Source organism: Lagenorhynchus albirostris, chromosome 3 (genome assembly GCF_949774975.1).
Source record: "Lagenorhynchus albirostris chromosome 3, mLagAlb1.1, whole genome shotgun sequence".
In the NCBI taxonomy this organism is placed as follows: domain Eukaryota; kingdom Metazoa; phylum Chordata; class Mammalia; order Artiodactyla; family Delphinidae; genus Lagenorhynchus; species Lagenorhynchus albirostris.
Genome location: NC_083097.1, coordinates 136,168,749 through 136,187,716, shown reverse-complemented (window position 1 = coordinate 136,187,716; position 18,968 = coordinate 136,168,749). Strand labels below are relative to the sequence as shown.

General features: G+C 40.0%; 1 protein-coding gene across 8 annotated transcripts in view; it reads left to right on the top strand.

Moving 5' to 3' along the window:
* The first annotated feature begins 237 nt into the window (after window positions 1–237).
* Window positions 238–18,968, top strand: part of PWWP2A (PWWP domain containing 2A) — a 35,199-nt gene continuing 16,468 nt past the window's right edge. For 2 of the 8 annotated variants that reach the window (XM_060144150.1, XM_060144148.1), the window contains exon 1: window positions 2,017–2,674. In XM_060144150.1, the coding sequence (XP_060000133.1) occupies window positions 2,073–2,674 (602 nt within the window). In that variant the 5' untranslated portion in view covers window positions 2,017–2,072. Of the gene's footprint in view, window positions 314–2,016; window positions 2,675–2,941; window positions 3,065–5,195; window positions 5,231–18,968 lie in introns of those variants that run through there. The other 6 variants (XR_009539658.1, XM_060144149.1, XM_060144151.1 and 3 more) reach the window with 5 other exon arrangements.

Genomic DNA, 18,968 nt, shown 5'->3' with positions numbered 1-18,968 from the left:
TATTTGTTCAGTGAATGAGTGAAACAATCATGTACTTGGAAAGACCTGGGTTCTATAGGATCTGCTGCTAGCTATCTGTGTGACTGACAAGAAGACCTTTAACCTGGCTAAGGATCAGTTTCCTCACTTGTAAAAGAGGGAGAAGACTTAACTCACAGGATTTTAAATGAGAGCTTATGGGAAGATCTCTGGTACAGAGTGGACACTCAGTAAATTTATTTCCTTCTGTTACTTTGCAGATGCTGATCCTGCCCTGACTGGGATTTCCTACGTGCCTTTCCCAAGAGCCCCAGGGCTTGAAATAGAGCATATGGTAATAGTTACTTTTTCCCATTTCAGTCCTTTCAATGTAAAACTGGAATTTCTTTTCTTTTTGCTATTTTAGTTTTTTAATTGAAGTATAGTTGATTTATAATGTGTTAGTTATAGGTGTATAGCAAAGTGATTCAGATATATATATATATATATATGTTCTTTTTCAGATTCTTTTCCATTATAGGTTATTACAAGATATTGAGTATAGTTCCCTGTGCTATACAATAGGTCCTTGCTGTTTATCTATTTTATATATACTAGTGTGTATCTGTTAATCCCAATCTCCTAATTTATCTCCCCCCCAAAAAAAAACAAAAACAAAACTGGAATTCTGACTGTGCAACTTACTGAGTGACCTTCAGCACCCTTTATGGGCCTCAATTTCTTTATTTATAAGATGGGTATAATAGTACCTGCCTTATAGTAGTATTGTAAGGATTAAATGAGGTGTTATACTAAATGTTTGTACTAGTGCTTGGCACATAGGGGGTGCCCAATAAATGTTGGCTGTAATTAGTCTTTAGAATTTCATTTTTTACTCCCCCTCATGTTGGCAACTTTTCTCTCCTCGCTCCTGCACGCATTCTCAGTGCTTACAATCTCTTCTGGAGAAAAGGCTCACTCTGAGTCTTTTGAAAGAAACTGGTTCAGCAGATTCTTCCAGACAAAACAAATCAAGAAACTTAAAGTGGGAATAGAGAAGTAGAGGCATTAGGACGATGCAGAGGCTTTTTGCACCTGTGGAATACGAGCGGCAAGGAAAGATAAAGGCTGAAGCAAGTAACCAGGTGCGACCACTTTCCAGTGAATTTGCGTTGAAAATTGGTGTTCACTTGGAAGTTCAGCAGTGCCTCTGTACTGCTCTCTGGAACATTCATCAGCTTAATCCAGTGTGCATGGTATCCTTCCTGTTTTCATTAGCATTTTCCTACTTTGAAATAAGTAGGTACATTGTTCCTAGAAAGTGGAGAGAACTCAAGGAAACACCCCTTGTGTGGGAGCTGAAGTGGCTGCCATGAGGTTATGGAGAACGTCTTGCACATCATTCTATCCCCAGCACCTAGCACAGTGCCTAGCATAGGAGGAGCTCAAAAACTGTTTGTAGAATTATCTTCAAACTTTAGTTGTCCTTCCCAAAGAAGCCTGTCGTGCCCACACGCGGCTACAAGCAGGTCCGCGCCCAGAAATAACATTTATTCTAAGGACCTCTGCGCAGAGATTCTTGGGAAGCGGTTCCCCTCCCTCATTACCTCGTTACTCCTCCCCTCCGTAGCCTTTGAAAGAACAGGCACGCCACGTGATTCCCTCCTTTATCCCACCTCTGAAACCCTGGCTGATAATGGGCAGGAGCATAGGCCAACCATAAGACTACATTTTCTCTTCCATCCAATAGAAAGAGGCAATAAGTATAAGGCTCAGCTTTTTGATTTCCCCCCGCCCCCTTTGAGCCCGCCCCACACTCCTCCTCTAAGATTCGACATTTGACAACTAGTCCGGCCAATGAGAAGTTCCTACTCTGTATGGGAGGGATGGACTGACTGGATGATAGACGTCCCCACCTGGCCAATGGAATATTGCAAGTGCGGGAGGGCTGTAGGACAGAACCAATGGCGCGGTGCCAATAACAAGCATCGGGGTAAGGGCGGGACAAAACTGTTCGCTGGAGGGAGGGGAAGGCCCAGGGAACCAAGCAGCGCTGCCGCCGCCGCCGCCGCTGTAGACTGACTGAGTTGGAGGAGGGAGAAGCCAGGAAGAAAATGGCGGCCGTAGCTGCAGAGGCGGCAGCGACTGCAGCGTCCCCCGGGGAGGGGGGCGCCGGCGAGGCCGAGCCGGAGATGGAGCCCATTCCCGGCAGCGAGGCCGGCACTGACCCCCTCCCGGTCACGGCCACTGAAGCGTCTGTGCCGGACGGCGAGGCCGACGGGCAGCAGTCCTCTCCTCAGGCCGACGAGCCGCCGTTCCCGCCGCCGCCGCCGCCGCCGCCGCCGCCACCGCCGCCGGGGGAGCTAGCCCGCAGCCCGGAGGCGGCGGGGCCGGAGCTGCAGCCTGAGGAGAAGCTACCCGCTCGGGTGGTGGAGCCGGCGGCAGCCGCGCCACAGGAAGGGCCTGGCCTTTCACCTTCCCCTGCATCGCCGCCCGAGGAGCCCGCGGCTCCCGAGGAGCGCCAGGAACCGCCGCTGCCCCAGCCCTCAGCCCCGGCGCTCGTGCCGCCGGCGGGTGGGGACTCCGCGGTGTCGCAACTGATCCCCGGCTCGGAGGTGCGGGTCACGCTGGACCACATCATTGAGGACGCGCTCGTCGTGTCGTTCCGCCTCGGGGAGAAGCTTTTCTCCGGGGTCCTCATGGATCTGTCCAAAAGGTACCGCTCCCGCCCCCAGCACGCCCCGGTCCGCTCGGTCCCCGGGGAGGGAGCGAGCGAGCCCGGGCGGCCCCTTCACGCCGGGCTCCCGCCTCTCCGGCGCCCAGCTGCCTGCGCCGCCCTCGGGTCCCGCGTGGCGCGTGGCGCGCGTTCCGAGTGGGGCAGGCGCGCGGGGCTGTCAGAGGGCGGTCCCTGCCCCAGGTGGGCGCCTGCGAGGCAGGTGTGCCGCCGGGTGCGGGGGGGCCGCGGGTGCTTGACGGGCTCGCGGGTCTCACCCCCAACCCCCGGCAACCCCGGCCTCCTTCCGTGACCTGGCCCTGGCTCACCCACACTGCGGCGGGTGGGTCAGTGCAAAACGCAGAAGGATTTTCGCAGAGAACGCGGTGCTGGGTACGGGAGATTGCGCTGTTCTCAAATTAACCTTTAACTTTAATGAGGTCGGAGAAAGGGGTGTGAGCATTGGGGTTCCCAAAAGGTTAACTGCCGCTCCTTATAAAGGGAAGAACGTTTATTAAAAATCAGCTCTTCGACTGTTATTCTTACGGTTAGAACTAATTCCCCCTAGCACATTTGGCTAATTGGCTAATGATAACTTTAAGAAAAGTCTAAAGAAGAGATGGGATTTTTTATTAAACCTTTAATATCAAGATGGTGTGGTATAAAAGTGTCAAGATACTGACTTCTAAAACTGTAGATACAGTTTAAATGGTTGAGTTCACCCACAAACCTCTTGTTTTAGCACATTTTCATTTTTAAATTTAAATTGTTTATGGGCATTGCTTTAAAAAGATGAAGATACTCTGTTCTAAGTCTAGAGTTAAGTTAACCTTTTTATTCTCTTCTTTTGCAGATATGAAGTGCAGAGACTCCCATTCACGGCTCTCCATTCTGTTTCCTGCAACAGCACACACTCTGATGGTCTCTCACCTGTTGAGAAATGGCTTATTTTAGTACGTTTTACTTGTAACTGCTTGCCCTCCCATCAAGACACAAGAATCTTCTCATTTGGGGAAGAAAGCCATTTAAAATACATAATTGAAGTATGGGAAAAGATGGGAGCCTTTACAGTTACTTCAAACATTGTTAAATCTCAAAAAAATTTTTTTTAATTAGTTTTTTTTCCTTTAAAGAATTTTGGGTTAGGACTTTTGCACTTTTTTTTTTCGGAATTATAAAGCAGAATAAGACCAGTACTGATGTATTTAATAATAGCAAGAGAGAGAATGTGTATGTTCAGTAGTGTGTATGCTATTGAATCAAACAGAAGCGAAGGCCAGTGATTGTGTGAGAATCTGGATTTCAAATCTGCAAAAGGGAGGTGCAAAAAGGTAAGTTGTTTCTGGAAATGGAATGGACAGTGCTGTCCTCTTTTGAGGTGCTCATTGTCTTGGTGTTTTGTTTTTTAAAATTTTCTTTCATAGGGAAAGCCATTCGTTTTTTGAGTTTTGGTCTGTTTTACCTATAGTGCTTATAAACAGCAGCTTCTTTTGTTGGGGGTGCTGTTCTTATTATGAACCTTTTGCAATTTAATGTTTTGAAGTGAAAGGATCCTGTCATTAAAGTATTTTTTAAAACGCCATTAAGGGAACCATATCAACTTTTCATTCAACAAATATTTATTGAGCACATCTGTATAAGGCACCCTCCTAGCTATTCTGAATAGTATATGTATGAGACACAGTCTGTGCCTTCTAGAAGTTTATATGGGAGTCACACACATTGTGGAAGTGCTGAGGAAATAAAGCAGTGTTTTTAAAATTTAGCACTTCAAGGAATTATTATTGGACCAGTGATTGACTAGTTGAGTATCTTTTTTTTCATAATTTAATATAATTTGGAAAAATAGATCTGCCAATATATTTTGTAATCTGTGCTTACGTTGATTGCATACTTTCATGCACAGTTTTGGGGTTAACCGATGATCCAGGAGATAACTCTTTACAGACTTTACCAAGACCGTGACTGTAGTCATCAGTTGCTTTAAAAATAGTTTGTATCAGGAATTCCCTGGCGGTCCAGTGGTTAGCACTCTGTACTCTGCCCGGACCCAGGTTCCATCCCTGGTTGGGGAACTAAGACCCCGCAAGGCGGCACAGAGCCAAAAAATAAATAAATAAAAAATAAAATAAAAATAGTTTGTATCCTATTTGAATTGGCCATTGAATGAAACCATTAGGTAGAAATAACGAGAGCTTCCTCTTATATGGGAAAAGAATATGAAAGAATAGATATATGTATAACTAAATCGCTTTGCTGTACACCTGAAACTAACACAATATTGTATATCAACTATACTCCAATATAAAATAAAAATTAAAGCAAGAGCTTCCTACTGAGTGCCTGTTAAGTACCAGGCTTTGTACCGCATGCTTTAACCTCCATAATTCTGGTGGTATTTTTCATTTATATAGGAGGAAATTGAAGTTCCTTCAGTTTGGCTAGCTTGTAAATGGCAAAGTAAGGGCTCAGATGTAAGTTGGATCTGATTTTAAAGTCTATGCTTTTTCTAATTTCATATTAGGAAGGTAGTTGGGCTGGCAGATTTCCTGTTAAGCAGTAAGTAAAGAATTGCATATTTCTGAAATATAGTGCTTATCTTGATGTTAATAGCTATATGGGATAATACAGAGGTTGTGTATGGGTGTTGGAGCCAAAGAGATTCTTTAGTCAGCTCATAGCCATAGAAGCTGCTCTGGAGACTCCCCATTTCCTTAGCTGTCTATTGGGAATGTAGTAGGCTCTGAGGTCTTGGTTCTTGCCTCTTCAGTGAGATAATCAGGAAAGAATTAACATTTGGGAGGCTACTAGGTGCATCAATGTATGTGTGCTTTTCTCCGGTCTTCCAAGGGTCCAGTTACTGCTTTTATTAATTTTTTTATTCTGACATCATGCACGGTACAGAAATGTCTTAGGGTTGTCCAGCATGTAGAAAAAGTGTTTGATCTTAGAGTACAGGATTTCATATACATGTGGATTAATCAGGAGTTTGCTTTTGTAAGCATTTGTTGGACATTCTTCACCTTCCTGTTATTGTATTATTTTTTTGCCTTATTTTTAGAATTATTTGATGAACACATTTTGAAGAGACTCTTTTTGTGGAAAAAAGGAGCAGGACACATGTAATTTTAAGAAAACCAAAACCTAAAGAGAAGAAAATGGTACTAAATAGTAGATTGATCTGGACAGTGTCAGGGTACTGGGTGCTGACTTGTAGCACCTGCCTCTTCAATTAACACCATGACTTTGAGCAAATCTCTGTGCCTCGCTGGGCTTCAGTCTCTAGTGTGTATGAGGCTAATTCATTTTGAGTTTAGGCAGTTCACTTTAAGCACAAATAAGCAAACAAACTTAATGCCTCAGTTTATATAGATAAAGTGAATAGGGTGACCAGGTGGTCTGGTTTTCCTGTACCATCCTGGTTTGATTCTTACCTCCTTTCTTCATTCAAAGTAGCTTGCTTTGGCAAATAAATGACTTGGTCACCCTAAAAATGAGGATATTTGAATATCTGGTTAAAAACGGATTTTATGTAGTGGAGTATTTATTTGAATGCTTTTAAGTTGAGGTATGCATTGCATTCTCTAGTTTATTCTAGGCCTCTCCACTATTGTTTTATACGCAGCTCTCTTAGGTGGTTTAAATTACCTGCCTACTGAATTCATTAGCAATGTCTAATGAGTAGTCTAATACTAGTAGATAAAGTAGATAATCAACTAACTCACAAATTCAGTTTGGTCTTCCTATTCTCTTTTGTTCCTTAACCTTATGCTTTTGAAATTTTGACATAGGTACATTTGTTTCTTCATTTAGCATTATATAATAAGCATTCCTTCAGGTTGCTAAACTATCTTATTTTAGACAGAATAATCAGTGGTTGTACCATAATATTTGTTTAATTTTTTTATTATGGTAAATTAACATCCATGTATTATATATTATGGTAAATGAATGTCCCTTGCTTCGACATTTATCAGCTGTTAGCCAAAAATGTGTTTCATCGTATGCCCACCTCCAATGGATTATTTTGAAGCAAATCCTAAACATATAATTTTACCATAAGTATTTCAGTAGAGATCTGTAAAACGATAAGAACTTTAAAAATTCAATTGTACTACTGTTGTCACACTGAAATTAATAGCAACAATTCCTTTACATCATCATGTGCAGTGTCTCAAAATCAACATCTAAGTTTTGTTCAAATTAGAAATCAATTAAAGTTTATACATTGCAGTTGTTTGAGAAGTTTCCTGAGTTTTTCATCTGTAGTTCTCCTGCCATTACTTTTATTTCCTTGCAGTTGATTTGTTAATCCATAGACTTTTTTTTTTTTTTTTTTTTTTTTTTTTTGCGGTATGCGGGCCTCTCACTGCTGTGGCCTCTCCCATTGCGGTGCTCCTGACGCACAGGCTCAGCAGCCATGGCTTACAGGCCCAGCCGCTCCACGGCATGTGGGATCCTCCCGGACCGGGGCACGAACCCGTGTCCCCTGCATCGGCAGGTGGACTATCAACCACTGCACCACCAGGGAAGCCCTCCATAGACTTTTTTTGGTAGAATTTTCCACATTCTGGATTTTTTTCCGATTGCATCCCCTTGGATGCATTTCCATAACGTTTTAAAAATAGTCCTTTTCCCTCAAGAGCAAACAGAAGGGACAGCTGTAGTCCCCTAAGGGCCTTGTTTTGGGTCAGTAGAAATGGTACGATATCTCTTGCCTGCCTGCAAACTTCTAGGCCTATCCCTTAAACACACCTCCAACTTTAGTAATTCCAAACCTAGAAGAATTTAACCAGCCTTCAGCCCAGTCCTCTGAAATGGTAGTTTCTCAGTCTTCTCAATCTATTCTTGAAGGGACATATTTAATGGGACCTGTGGTTGCTTCCTACAAGAGGGATCATTTAAACTGTTTGTTACTGTTCTCCACATCTTTAAAGTTATAAAGCTGCTTTGAAATCCTGAGAAACCTTTCTGATTCCATTTTTTTGGTACGTGATACGAATTAAGGGATCATGAAGTAAATGCTTATGCTTAAAAACCCTTGTGCATTTTAATTTTGTGGTACATGCTTATTAAAGGTTGTAGCTGGTTGTATTTCAGAATTGATCTTTTACAAATACTGCCTTTTCTGTGTGTGTATGCGGGTTGCATTAAAAAGAATTGAGGTGATTTCTTTAGAAATCTTCAGATTTCACTAAGTTCTTAAGACAAGTTGTAGATTTACTTGTTTTTTTTAAGGAAATATAAACCAAGACAATGATTTTTTTTCTTTACAGAGATCATGAAACGTATGGTGCAATAGCCCTACTTTTGGTGGGAAAAATATACAGCCATTCTGGTGATGCAGTGAGTAGTGGTATGAGTAGCTTATACTAAGTGTCCAGGTTGAGAATTTAGACCCTCAAGTAGTATGCTTGAATGATTGTGTTGAGTTGTACCTATTTAAAACACTTTTAATATTTTTTGATGATTATTCTGCTTATACCCCAAGGTGTTGATAAAGGGTTTCCACAGTGAAATAGCTTTGAGACAAGTGCTAATCACCTTCTGACCCAGGCAGCTTTAGGACACCTACTGCTGTACTAGTATATACAGTATTGAGAGTGAGCTGTTCATCACTTGTTGGACTGCAGTGATTTATTTTTTTTGGAAATGATTAGTTGTTGGACATTAAAAGTCTAGTTTGAATGTAAGGACTCTGTGTAACATCACAGTATTAAATAAATTTCATGAACTAGGTAACTAGATGTGTTACACACAAATTATTCCAGGCATGTTTTATTGGAGTTGGGTATCTAATAAGGTTAATTTTCAGCCTTTTATGTGTAAATAAGACCATACTTCACAGTGTACTGTTTTAAAGCAAAGCTCCTGATGAAACTAGGTTTAATCTTCATAAGATCAGTTTTTCTGTGGGGGGCCATTAAAGAATTTGTGTATTATGTGTTCATCTTCTCTGTTACGGCTGAGTTAATTTCACATTGATTAAAAATGAAAGATGTTCTTAGTCGTTATTTGTGCCTCTGAAGTGCATCCTTATTTCTTGATATTTAATTCGTCCTGTTCTACCTTAATTCCCAGATTAATTCAGGCACACCAGCAGAACAGAGCTTGCTATAGTGGCAGATCTTGCAGGAAAGTGGAGGTTAAGTTATACTCTGGGTGCATTTAATATAGAATGTTTTGGCTAAACATCTTTTGGGCAGTTGTTCTCAAAACAAATGTGCTTAAGATTTCTGAGCTCCACTCTACCAGTTTGTTTTTAACAAGGTGATTCCGATGCAGATGATTCTTAGAGCATATTTGGAGATAACTGACTTTTAGGGGATAGTTTTGCCAAAATAATGGGACCGTAAATTTGTTAAACCTGTTTTTTAAGTTGTTGGGTAATTTGATTGGAATGTAATTGTAAAGTAAGCAGTACATATGGGGATGGGCCACTTGGGTGGCAGATCCAGATACTTTTTGTAGAACTGGTAATTAGACTTGCAAATTGTTTCTTAAATCTGGCTGCCCGCTAGAAATTTAAGTAGTCCATAATTTTTGTCTCTCTCCCTTTGTACCAAGTGGCCTTAAAACAGAATAATGTTTTTTTAGCTTTTTAAAACACATACCTTCTATAGTATTTGACTTCACTTTTCTGCCTATTCCCACCATCTAGGAAGGTTGCCAAGTTTTACTTTGTAATTAATAATAGCTACTATGTATTTCCCACTCCTGTTTTAGGCACTGTGCACTTTGTGTACATTGTTTCATTTTACTCTAGAAAATCGAATGAAGTAAATTCTATTAATACCCATTTCACAGATAAAGACAGGAAAGCTCAGAGAGACTAAATTGCCTAAAACTATAAGTGGTAGATATTAGTAGGTGTATCGAAGATGCCTTTTTGCTTATGGAATAAGATGAACAGCTGGAGTCACAGCAGTTTGTGAGAGTTACGTTTTGTGATTTGAATAGGAAAGCACTGAGAAATTGAAGATGCTTTTCTGAATGATATACAATTCTCTAAGGTTTGATAACAACGCTGTTCTAATACATTTCTATATTTTGCCATTACCATGTAGCTTATGATTTTGGTGGGGAGTTACCCTGGTAGGTAGAAATGGCAGAGCGCTCTGTTCCTCACTCAACCATGAATAGCTGCTTGGTTTTAAAATAAGAATTGCTCTTCAGTTCAATTTAGTGAATTCTTCAGGCATTTTTGAAAATGGGGTTTCTTCTTCATATATGGTCCTAGGTCTTAAATGTTTTGCCTTGGTTGGCCTGGCCCTGGCAACAGTGGAGTCCACTTCATCATGGGAGGAATCACAAAATGTCAGATTTGAATTTTGTTGAGCACGAGATCAGCATTAAGTGCTGGATGATTGAATTGGAAAAGAATTTAAAGACTAACATATAGTAAGTTGTTGGACAACCTGTTTTTGGTAAAATAGAAATAGTGAAATAAACTGAATAATTTGCCTTTTAGAAAAAGTCCATCTGTTGAGAAATAACTTAGACCTCTGTGTGGTAGACTCTATTGGACATAATACAAAAGAAATATCAAAAGTACATAGAAATCATAATGGAAACATAGAGAACGTAAAACTGCTTATTGGTGTCTTAGGGCCAGGACCAAGGGAATTCTTTTCAAGTGTTTGAAAGCTGTGATGAGTATTTATGTTAATAATTAAAAAGATTCTTTTATATCAGTGTTCATTTTCTTGGGAAAATGTCAACTATCTTTCTCTAAGTGATGTTGTACAAAAGTGAAGTCAACATCTGTCTGCTCTTAAAAGTATTTTGCCACTTTGTGGTCATTATCATTTTCTTGGATGGTTATTTTAAAAGAAGAATTTACTGTTAGGGAGTTAAATAGTATGAGTACCATACAGATGTTGTGACTATTTTTGCTTTTAAAAAGGCTGAAGCGTCAGTGTTTTCTCTATAGTTGTTTCCATCTTTATTTCCAAAATATCCAGGTAAGTTGTTTTTAGAGGATTGTTTGAAGGTACCTGAGTGGGAGCTTAAAATCTGAATTATTCGGGTTTAACTTCTTTTTTCCCTCCCTCCAAAAGCAAAGCTATATTTGTAAAAGGGGATTGCATAGACTTTTTAAAAGATTGAGTAAATTCTTATGGTTACAGAGATGTTCTTTTAAGACTTTTATGCAGCCCACCCTCAGTTAATTTTAAAAGATACTTCCTGGCATTCTTGTTCATAATTGGTGGATGTTTTGTTTGTATGTTGATAAAGTCATCCTCCCTCCCTCCTCACCCATTTGGGTACCCACAGTCCCTGCAGATTGCCCTTGTAATACTTGGGGCTTTTAATTAAAAACACCATCCATCTACTTAGTTAACAAAGTTGAGTATGTTTTAATTTTACTCTAATAATAATTACCATGTATCATGCCTACTTACTGTGTGCTAGGCTGTATGGTAAGCAGTTATGTATATTAATTAATCTTGAAGTTAATCTTGACAATTCTGTCAAGTTACTTAACTGCAATTCCAATATCCAAAAAGCTCTGAAAACTGAACTTTCTGTTAATTTTTTGGTGGCAGACCCTAACCTGACTGAAATTATGTGAGCATATTGTATGTATTTATCCCATTTAGCGTGAATGTTCTTTCATTTCATTTTACTGCTGAAATAGTAATATGCTTTATGATAGGGTGCTTATTATCTTTTGAAAACTGGGAAAATTCTGAATTCTGAAGCCTGTTCACCTCCATGGGGTTCAGAAAAGAGTATGTGTACCTGTCAGCTCCTCCACTTCCTTAGTGGGGCATGGAGGTGGAGGGAGGGGCGTTAAGTAACTTGACGTGAGGGAAGCAGTAATAGTAGTAGTAGTGGTTAAGAACCTGACTGGGCCGACTGCCTGGGTTCATGTCCTGGCTCTACTGCTCACTAGCTGTGTGATCTTGGGAAGGCCACTACACTCTGTGCTTTAGTTTCATCAGCTATAAACTGTGATGATTAAATCAACTGATGCAAATAAGTACGTATTTAGAATAGTGCCTGGCACATAGTAAATGCTATATAGTTGTTGGCTAATAATACTTCTATGAAGTAGCTACTAAGTGGCAGCACTAAGATGACAGCAGCTATTATAGTCACTTAAATCGGTTTGCTTGAATAGCCACTCAACCTAAATGTATTGTGGCCTACAGTATAATCTGCATCTTCAAAATACCTTGAAAAAGTCTGTGGAAGCTTCAGGTAATACTGGTGAAGTATGACTTTCCCCTTTTAATAAGGAAGGATGACATATTTTACGAGAGAATGAGATAACTAGGAGTTTTGTGATGGATGGTAGGGGATGTGTCTTAATCTTTTCTTCCCAATACCCCTTGGGGCAGGTGGCTTATGAGGAAATTATGGGCTTTGTCATGAAGAGAAAGTTACAGTCTCATTAGGGAAATTTAGTCCTTACAGTCTCTCTGCTTCTTACATGCTTCTAAATCATAATTGAGGGACTTCCCTGGTGGTCCAGTGGTTAAGAATCCGACTTCCAATGGAGGGGACTAGGGTTCGATGCCTGGTCGGGGAACTAAGATCCCACATTGCCGCAGGGCAACTAAGCCCTCGCATGAACTAAGCCCGCGAACGAACTAAGCCCACTAAGCCCCGCACGCTCTAGAGCCTGCCGGTCACCAACTACTGAGCCCGTGTGCTCTGGAGCCTGCACGCCACAATTAGAGAGAAGCCCTCGCGCCACAACGAAAGATCCCACGAGCCACCTAATACTCGATGCATCCAAATAAATAAAAATTAAAAAAACCATAATTGAGAAGGGCTCACATTTGAGAATGACATACTTCAAAGTTAGGGAAAGGAAGATGTTTTTGTGTTCTTTGTACTTATTAAATGGTGGAAACAGACTAGTACAGCTAAACTTTTTAACAAAGTGATGTACACTTTTGGTCCCATCACTATATTTAATCAGAAGCCTTCACTGGTCTTGTCTTTTTAAGAGACTAGTATTTTTTTTTTTAACATCTTTATTGGAGTATAATTGCTTTACAATGGTGTGTTAGTTTCTGCTTTATAACTAAGTGAATCAGCTATACATATATCCCCATATCCCCTCCCTCTTGCGTCTCCTTCTCTCCCGCCCTCCCTATCCCACCCCTCTAGGTGGTCACAAAGCACCGAGCTGATCTCCCTGTGCTATGCAACTGCTTCCCACTAGCTATCTATTTTACATTTGGTAGTGTATATATGTCCATGCCACTCTCTCACTTTGTCCCAGCTTACCCTTCCCCCTCCCTGTATCCTCAAGTCCATTCTCTAAGTCTGCCTCTTTACTCCTGTCCTGCCCCTAGGTTCCTCAGAACCATTATTTATTTATTTATTTTTGAGACTAGTATTCTTCATCCATCACACTCTTACCTAACCCTCCCTTAATACACTCACCAACATGCCCTCTTTTTCCACCAGGTGGTTATCTGTATTTTATTGCTTGTTTAAGTCTCTGAATCCTTACCTGTCTCCTATGGAGGGGGGCTGTTTGCTGACTGGTAATTCCTACGCTGCATCTTTTCACCTGTTGGCTTTTCTGCACCTCAGTGTTTCACTTTTTTAAACTAACTTAAGTTGGTTACCAACATTCAGAAATGGGCAACCACTCTCTGCCTCTACTGTTTTGCTTAATGTGCTTGGACCCTTCCAGGTGTAGTCAGTTTCCTGCAAAGCTCATTGCCTAATCACTAATCCTCAGTGCTTTCTTTCCCTCTAGTCTATAGCCTCTTTTGGCAGTGACTGTGGTCTCACCTACTGCAGTTAGGTCCTAGGGTTGGGACCTAGTTTTATACTATGTGACTAATTAGCATACTTGTATTTGAATAGATTTTGCGCTTAGTGGTACTTCAGGTGAGTTTGCTGGCATTTATGCTTAAGTAGAACAAATCTTTTTTATATACTTTCTTTGCTTGAAAGTTTTTTTTTTTTCTTGGCCATGCCACAGCATGTGGGATCTTAGTTCCCCAACCAGGGATCAAACCCGTGCTCCCTGCAATAGATGCCCAGAGTCTTAACCACTGGACCGCCAGAGAAGTCCCTCCTTGAAAGTTTTGATGGAACTGAGGTGTAAACTAAATTTAAGGTTATACTTTTAAAAATAATTTTTAAACTTTATTTTGAAATAATTTCAAAGCAGAGAACTCAAACTCTTTATCTAGATGCACTGATTTTACTTGAGTATTTATTTCCCAGGATCAAAGATATTCTCGTACATAACCACAATATAGTTTTCAAATTCAGGAAACATTGATAAGAGAACTTTTATCTGTTTTGTAGCCCATATTTCATTACTCTGTCAATTTTCTCAGAAATGTCCTTTAAAACTTTTTTCGTCCAGTAAAAGATCATGTATTATTGCATTTAGTTGCAATATAATATAGAATATATGTAATGGGGACTATTTCTCAATTTAGGGCTGTCTGATACTTGCTTAGGAGAGGCTCAGGTTATACACACAATGTTGTGTGCTCAGGGCACCATATCTGTGGGCATGTGATCTTCATGTGCCCTCATTGGTGAATGTTCACTTGAGTCCTTCCTCAGGTCAGGGTGTTGTCCTGTTATTCTCCAGTGTAATTACTATTTCCCCTGGACTAATAATTCCTTTACTATCATGGAAATATACTGCTTCTCGTCAAACTTGCCCCTCTTCATTAGGTAGATAGACGATTAAAAACATTTTTAATTGTGGTAAAAAACATAAAATATACCATTTTAATCTTTTTTTTTTTTTTTTTTGCGCGGTACGCGGGCCTCTCACTGTTGTGGCCTCTCCCATCACGGAGCACAGGCTCCGGATGCACAGGCTCAGCGGCCATGGCTCACGGGCCTAGCCGCTCCGTGGCATGTGGGGTGGCATGTGGGATCTTCCCAGACCGGGGCACGAGCCCGTGTCCCCTGCATCAGCAGGCGGACTCTCAACCACTGCGCCACCAGGGAAGCCCATTTTAATCATTTTTAAGTGTATATAGTTCAGCAGTGTTAAGTACATTCGCATTGTTGTGAAGCAGATCTCCAGAACTTTTTATCTTGCAGAGCTAAAACTCTATACCCCTTAAACAACTCCTGATTTTTCTCTCCCCCAAGTCCCCGGCAACCATTCTACTTTTTCTTTCTATAAATTTGACTACTTCAGATATCTTATATAAGTGGAATCATACACTATCTTTTTGTGATGGACTTATTTCACTTAGCATAATGTTTTCAAGGTTCATACGTGTTGTAGCATGTGACAGGATTTCTTTTTGAAGGCTGAATAGTGTTGCATTGTATGTATGTACCACATTTTGTTTATCCATTTGTCTTTTAAGAGGCATTTGGGCTGTTTCTACGTTTTGGCTATGGTGAATGCTACTATGTACATGGGTGTGCAGATATCTCTTTGAGATCCTTTTTTCTCAATTATTTTGGCTATATACCCAGAATGGATGTGCTGGCTTGTATTTTTAATTTTTTGAGGCGTAGATATACATTTTATTTTGTAAAGTTTTCTGTTGTGAACTAATTTCATTTGTCCTGAGATTAAACTCTGCCATAATAACCAATCTTGCAGAGATGCAATGTGAAACAGGATAAGCTTGCTTCACAGTTTTCCCTCCTTTATGATTGAACCTGTTGCTAATTTAAGGAGGGAGGTAGTTTCTGAAAACATCTGCTTGAAATGAAATACATCTAGATTTTTTTTAAATGAGTTAGTTGCATGTAATTTTTTCCTACTGTAGCTTCTTTAAGAGAAAAGAATTAAGAGAGGGAAAGCTTTCTTTTTGTCTTTCCTTGATATATTTATTGGAGGGAGGTTTGGTCCAGAAAGAACACTGGGGCCTGTCTCAACTAACACGCCTGAACTTTTTTTCTGAGCATTTGTTTCCCATTTACATTAGCTGAAGATTCTTTTTTTTTTTTTGCGGTACGTGGGCCTTTTTTTTTTTTTGCGGTATGCGGGCCTCTCACTGTTGTGGCCTCTCCCGTTGCGGAGCACAGGCTCCGGACAGGCAGGCTCAGCGGCCATGGCTCATGGGCCCAGCCGCTCCGCGGCATGTGGGATCTTCCCGGACCAGGGCACGAACCTGTGTCCCCTGCATCGGCAGGCGGACTCTCAACCACTGTGCCACCAGGGAAGCCCGCTGAAGATTCTTTTTCACAGTGATTTTCTCTTGCTTTGACACAAAAATAACTAGGAAGCCCCAGTATTCTCCCTCCTCAGAATTTTGACACTCACTACTCCTAAATTATTAAGATGATAGCTAGTTTTAAAACTTTTTATAGATTCACAGGAATTTGCAAAAATAGTGCAGAGAGGTCTCTTATATATTTTACCTAGTTTTCCCAAAAAGCTATTTTAAATTAAGCCATAATACCTGAGTAATTTTCCTTTAGAAATTTTGGGTACAAAAAGTTGTAAATGGGTAAGGGTTAGAATGAGTCACTAATACATTAATAAATACATTCATGCTGCACAAAGAAGGGGAGGGGAAGGAGCAGAGATAATTTGAGTCTTACTACTCAACTCATGGAGTATTTGTAAAAAGTTCTTTTAGGAAAAGCTCAAGCAAGGGACACTAGCCAGCTTTGCACATCTCCACTGATCATTCAGTTCTTCCTCTGCTGAGGTCACTCTTTGGTGAGCATTCATATGGGACATAAATATCTTCACCTTAGAAAAAGCTAAAGCAGACATGCTTGCTAAAAATTTAGATCCTGGGTTCCACCCTAAGAGAGTCTTACCATTCAGTCTTGAGGCACCCTGCCCCATTTTCAAACATCACCGAGTGTTGTTGTGTTGCAGATTTCCCCGACTATATTTGAGAAATTAGATTTTAGGGGTTTTAGGAGACCATAATTTTGTTGCTACTTTATATTCTTATTAAGGTAATAGTTTCATAAGTCAGTGGCTTTCAAACTTTTGAGCATAGTTACAGATATTTTATCTGTAGACTCCTATATATACATAGATACATGAAACAGATTCATTGCAGTTACATATACTTAACACTGTTTTTTAATTAAATCATAGCTGTGACCCATGAAATTTGATTTCGCAACCAACCTCTCCACAGCCAGTTTGAAAACATGGCCATGGTATTAAATGTTGTCCATGGAAGGGAAACAGAATGATTACTAAGATGGAGTGGGACACTGATTTCCCTTTTCCTCTTACAATAATTTATCCTTCTGGTCTTTGAGGAAGTTTTATTATTAGTTAAAAATATTTTTCTACCTAGAGTCTGTCATACAGAATGAAGTAAGTCAGAAAAACAAATACCGTATGCTAACACATATATATGGAATCTTAAAAAAAAAAAAAAGGGTACTGATGAACCTAGTGGCAGGGCAGGAATAAAGACGTAGACACAGAGAATGGACTTGAGGACATGGTGGGGAGGGGGAAGCTGGGGCGAAGTGATAGTAGCATCGACGTATATACACTACCAATTGTAAAATAGATAGCTAGTGGGAAGCAGCCACATAGCACAGGGAGATCAGCTCGGTGCTTTGTGACCACCTAGAGGGGTGGGATAGGGAGAGTGGGAGGGAGATGCAAGAGGGAAGAGATATGGGGATATATGTATATGTATAGCTGATTCACTTTGGTATACAGCAGAAACTAACACAACATTGTAAAGCAATTATATTCCAATAAAGATGTTAAAAATGAATTAAAAAAAATTTTTTTTCTGCTTTTGCCAATCCACTACCCACAATTACCAGTCTTTTTATTTTCCCTTTTTCTTTTGGTGCCTGCAGTTTCCATTCATCATTACACAATTAAGTGCCTCCCTATGTTATTAAAAACATTTAATCCTTGTATTTTATATTCTTAAGGAAAGACAAGGAAGAAGAAAAACCCAGAAGTAAAATTAATGTTCTTATTAAACTCCATGAAGGTAGACGTATCAGATTTCACAGCTTATTTGATATAAACAGCTTTAAAGTAATTGGCTGGATCATCCTCACATTGAGATAATGAATTAGAGTTATAGAAAGGATCCCAGACTCTGGTAAATTATTAGTTGAAAGTAAGATCATATTACTTAAATGAAGTAAATTAAATAAAGTTTAGCCAAGAAAAATGGCTAACATTTGTTGACCTATTAATCCTCCCCTGAATTCTCTAAGGTAGGAAATAGTGTTACTCCCTTTTACATATGCAAAAACTGAATTTAGAGAGGTTTAGTACTGCTTCAGGATACAAAGTTGGTAAAAAAACTTTTAAGATGCTCGAGGTTTGGTTATTCCTAATAAAAGGAGGAAATTTATTATCTCAGTTATGGAAACAAGTGAAAGTGTAATGGGGCAAAATGATGGCTTCTTATACAAGTTAGAAAATTTTATTGTTAATACAAATAGTGGTCTCATCTCATAAGTTATATTGTTTTATGTAGCTCTAGATGAAAACACAAGAATAACCTTTGTCTTCCTGTCACCTTGAAAAAGTGGTTGTTGAGCACCTCCATATAAGCTAAGGCCAGATGCTCAAAGTGCCTTGCAGTTAAGTAGTCAGGAAGCAAACACTTGGGTACGAAATACTATGCTAGAATAGAAAGCTATTTATTTATTTATTTATTTATTTTTAATTGAAGTATAGTTGAATTGAAAGCTACTTTTTGCAAAGTTTGGTATAGTGAGGAATGTGTCCTTCCTTTGTGGATTAGCCCAGACCCAAACTTGTCCCACTCCAGGTAAAAAGGCTTTCCTCTTCCTTTGTGGTTTGTATTTGCTAAAAGTTGTTGGTTTGTGGTAGCCAAGCTAACAAGACTTCAAGAAAAAAACCATTTAGGTGTTGGAACCAGATATCCTGGTGTTGGCTCTTCCTATATCCCTAACCAAGTTTAGGTGTATCTGCAGCCCTAAGAACTTAATCTCAAGATTTCTTTCCAACAAAGAATTCTGTACCTTTTTGGGGACGTAAAGACATTTTAGAGACTCTGAGAACCAAGACTCATTCTCCAGAAAAAGAGAATTTTACAAAACATTTGCATCTAATAATGTCAGGGGTTCTACCCGACTACTTGAAGCCAGTCCTTAGGTTCTAAGCACCTCTGCTTTAGAGGATTGGTGTTAGAATTGTATTGTGTTCAGTACTGTTTGACTCAGTGAGTGCCTAAAATTAGCATGTTAGCATGTACATGATGAAATCATTTGGTAGTCTGATTTTATTTTTATATGCAGGAATCTGAGTATAGCAAGTTTAGATTTAAGGGTTCTTGATGTTTAGCCCAGGCAGATTAAACCACAGTTATTTCTAAGTCTACAGGAGAAACAAGGTTACTTGACCCCTGTTTTATTA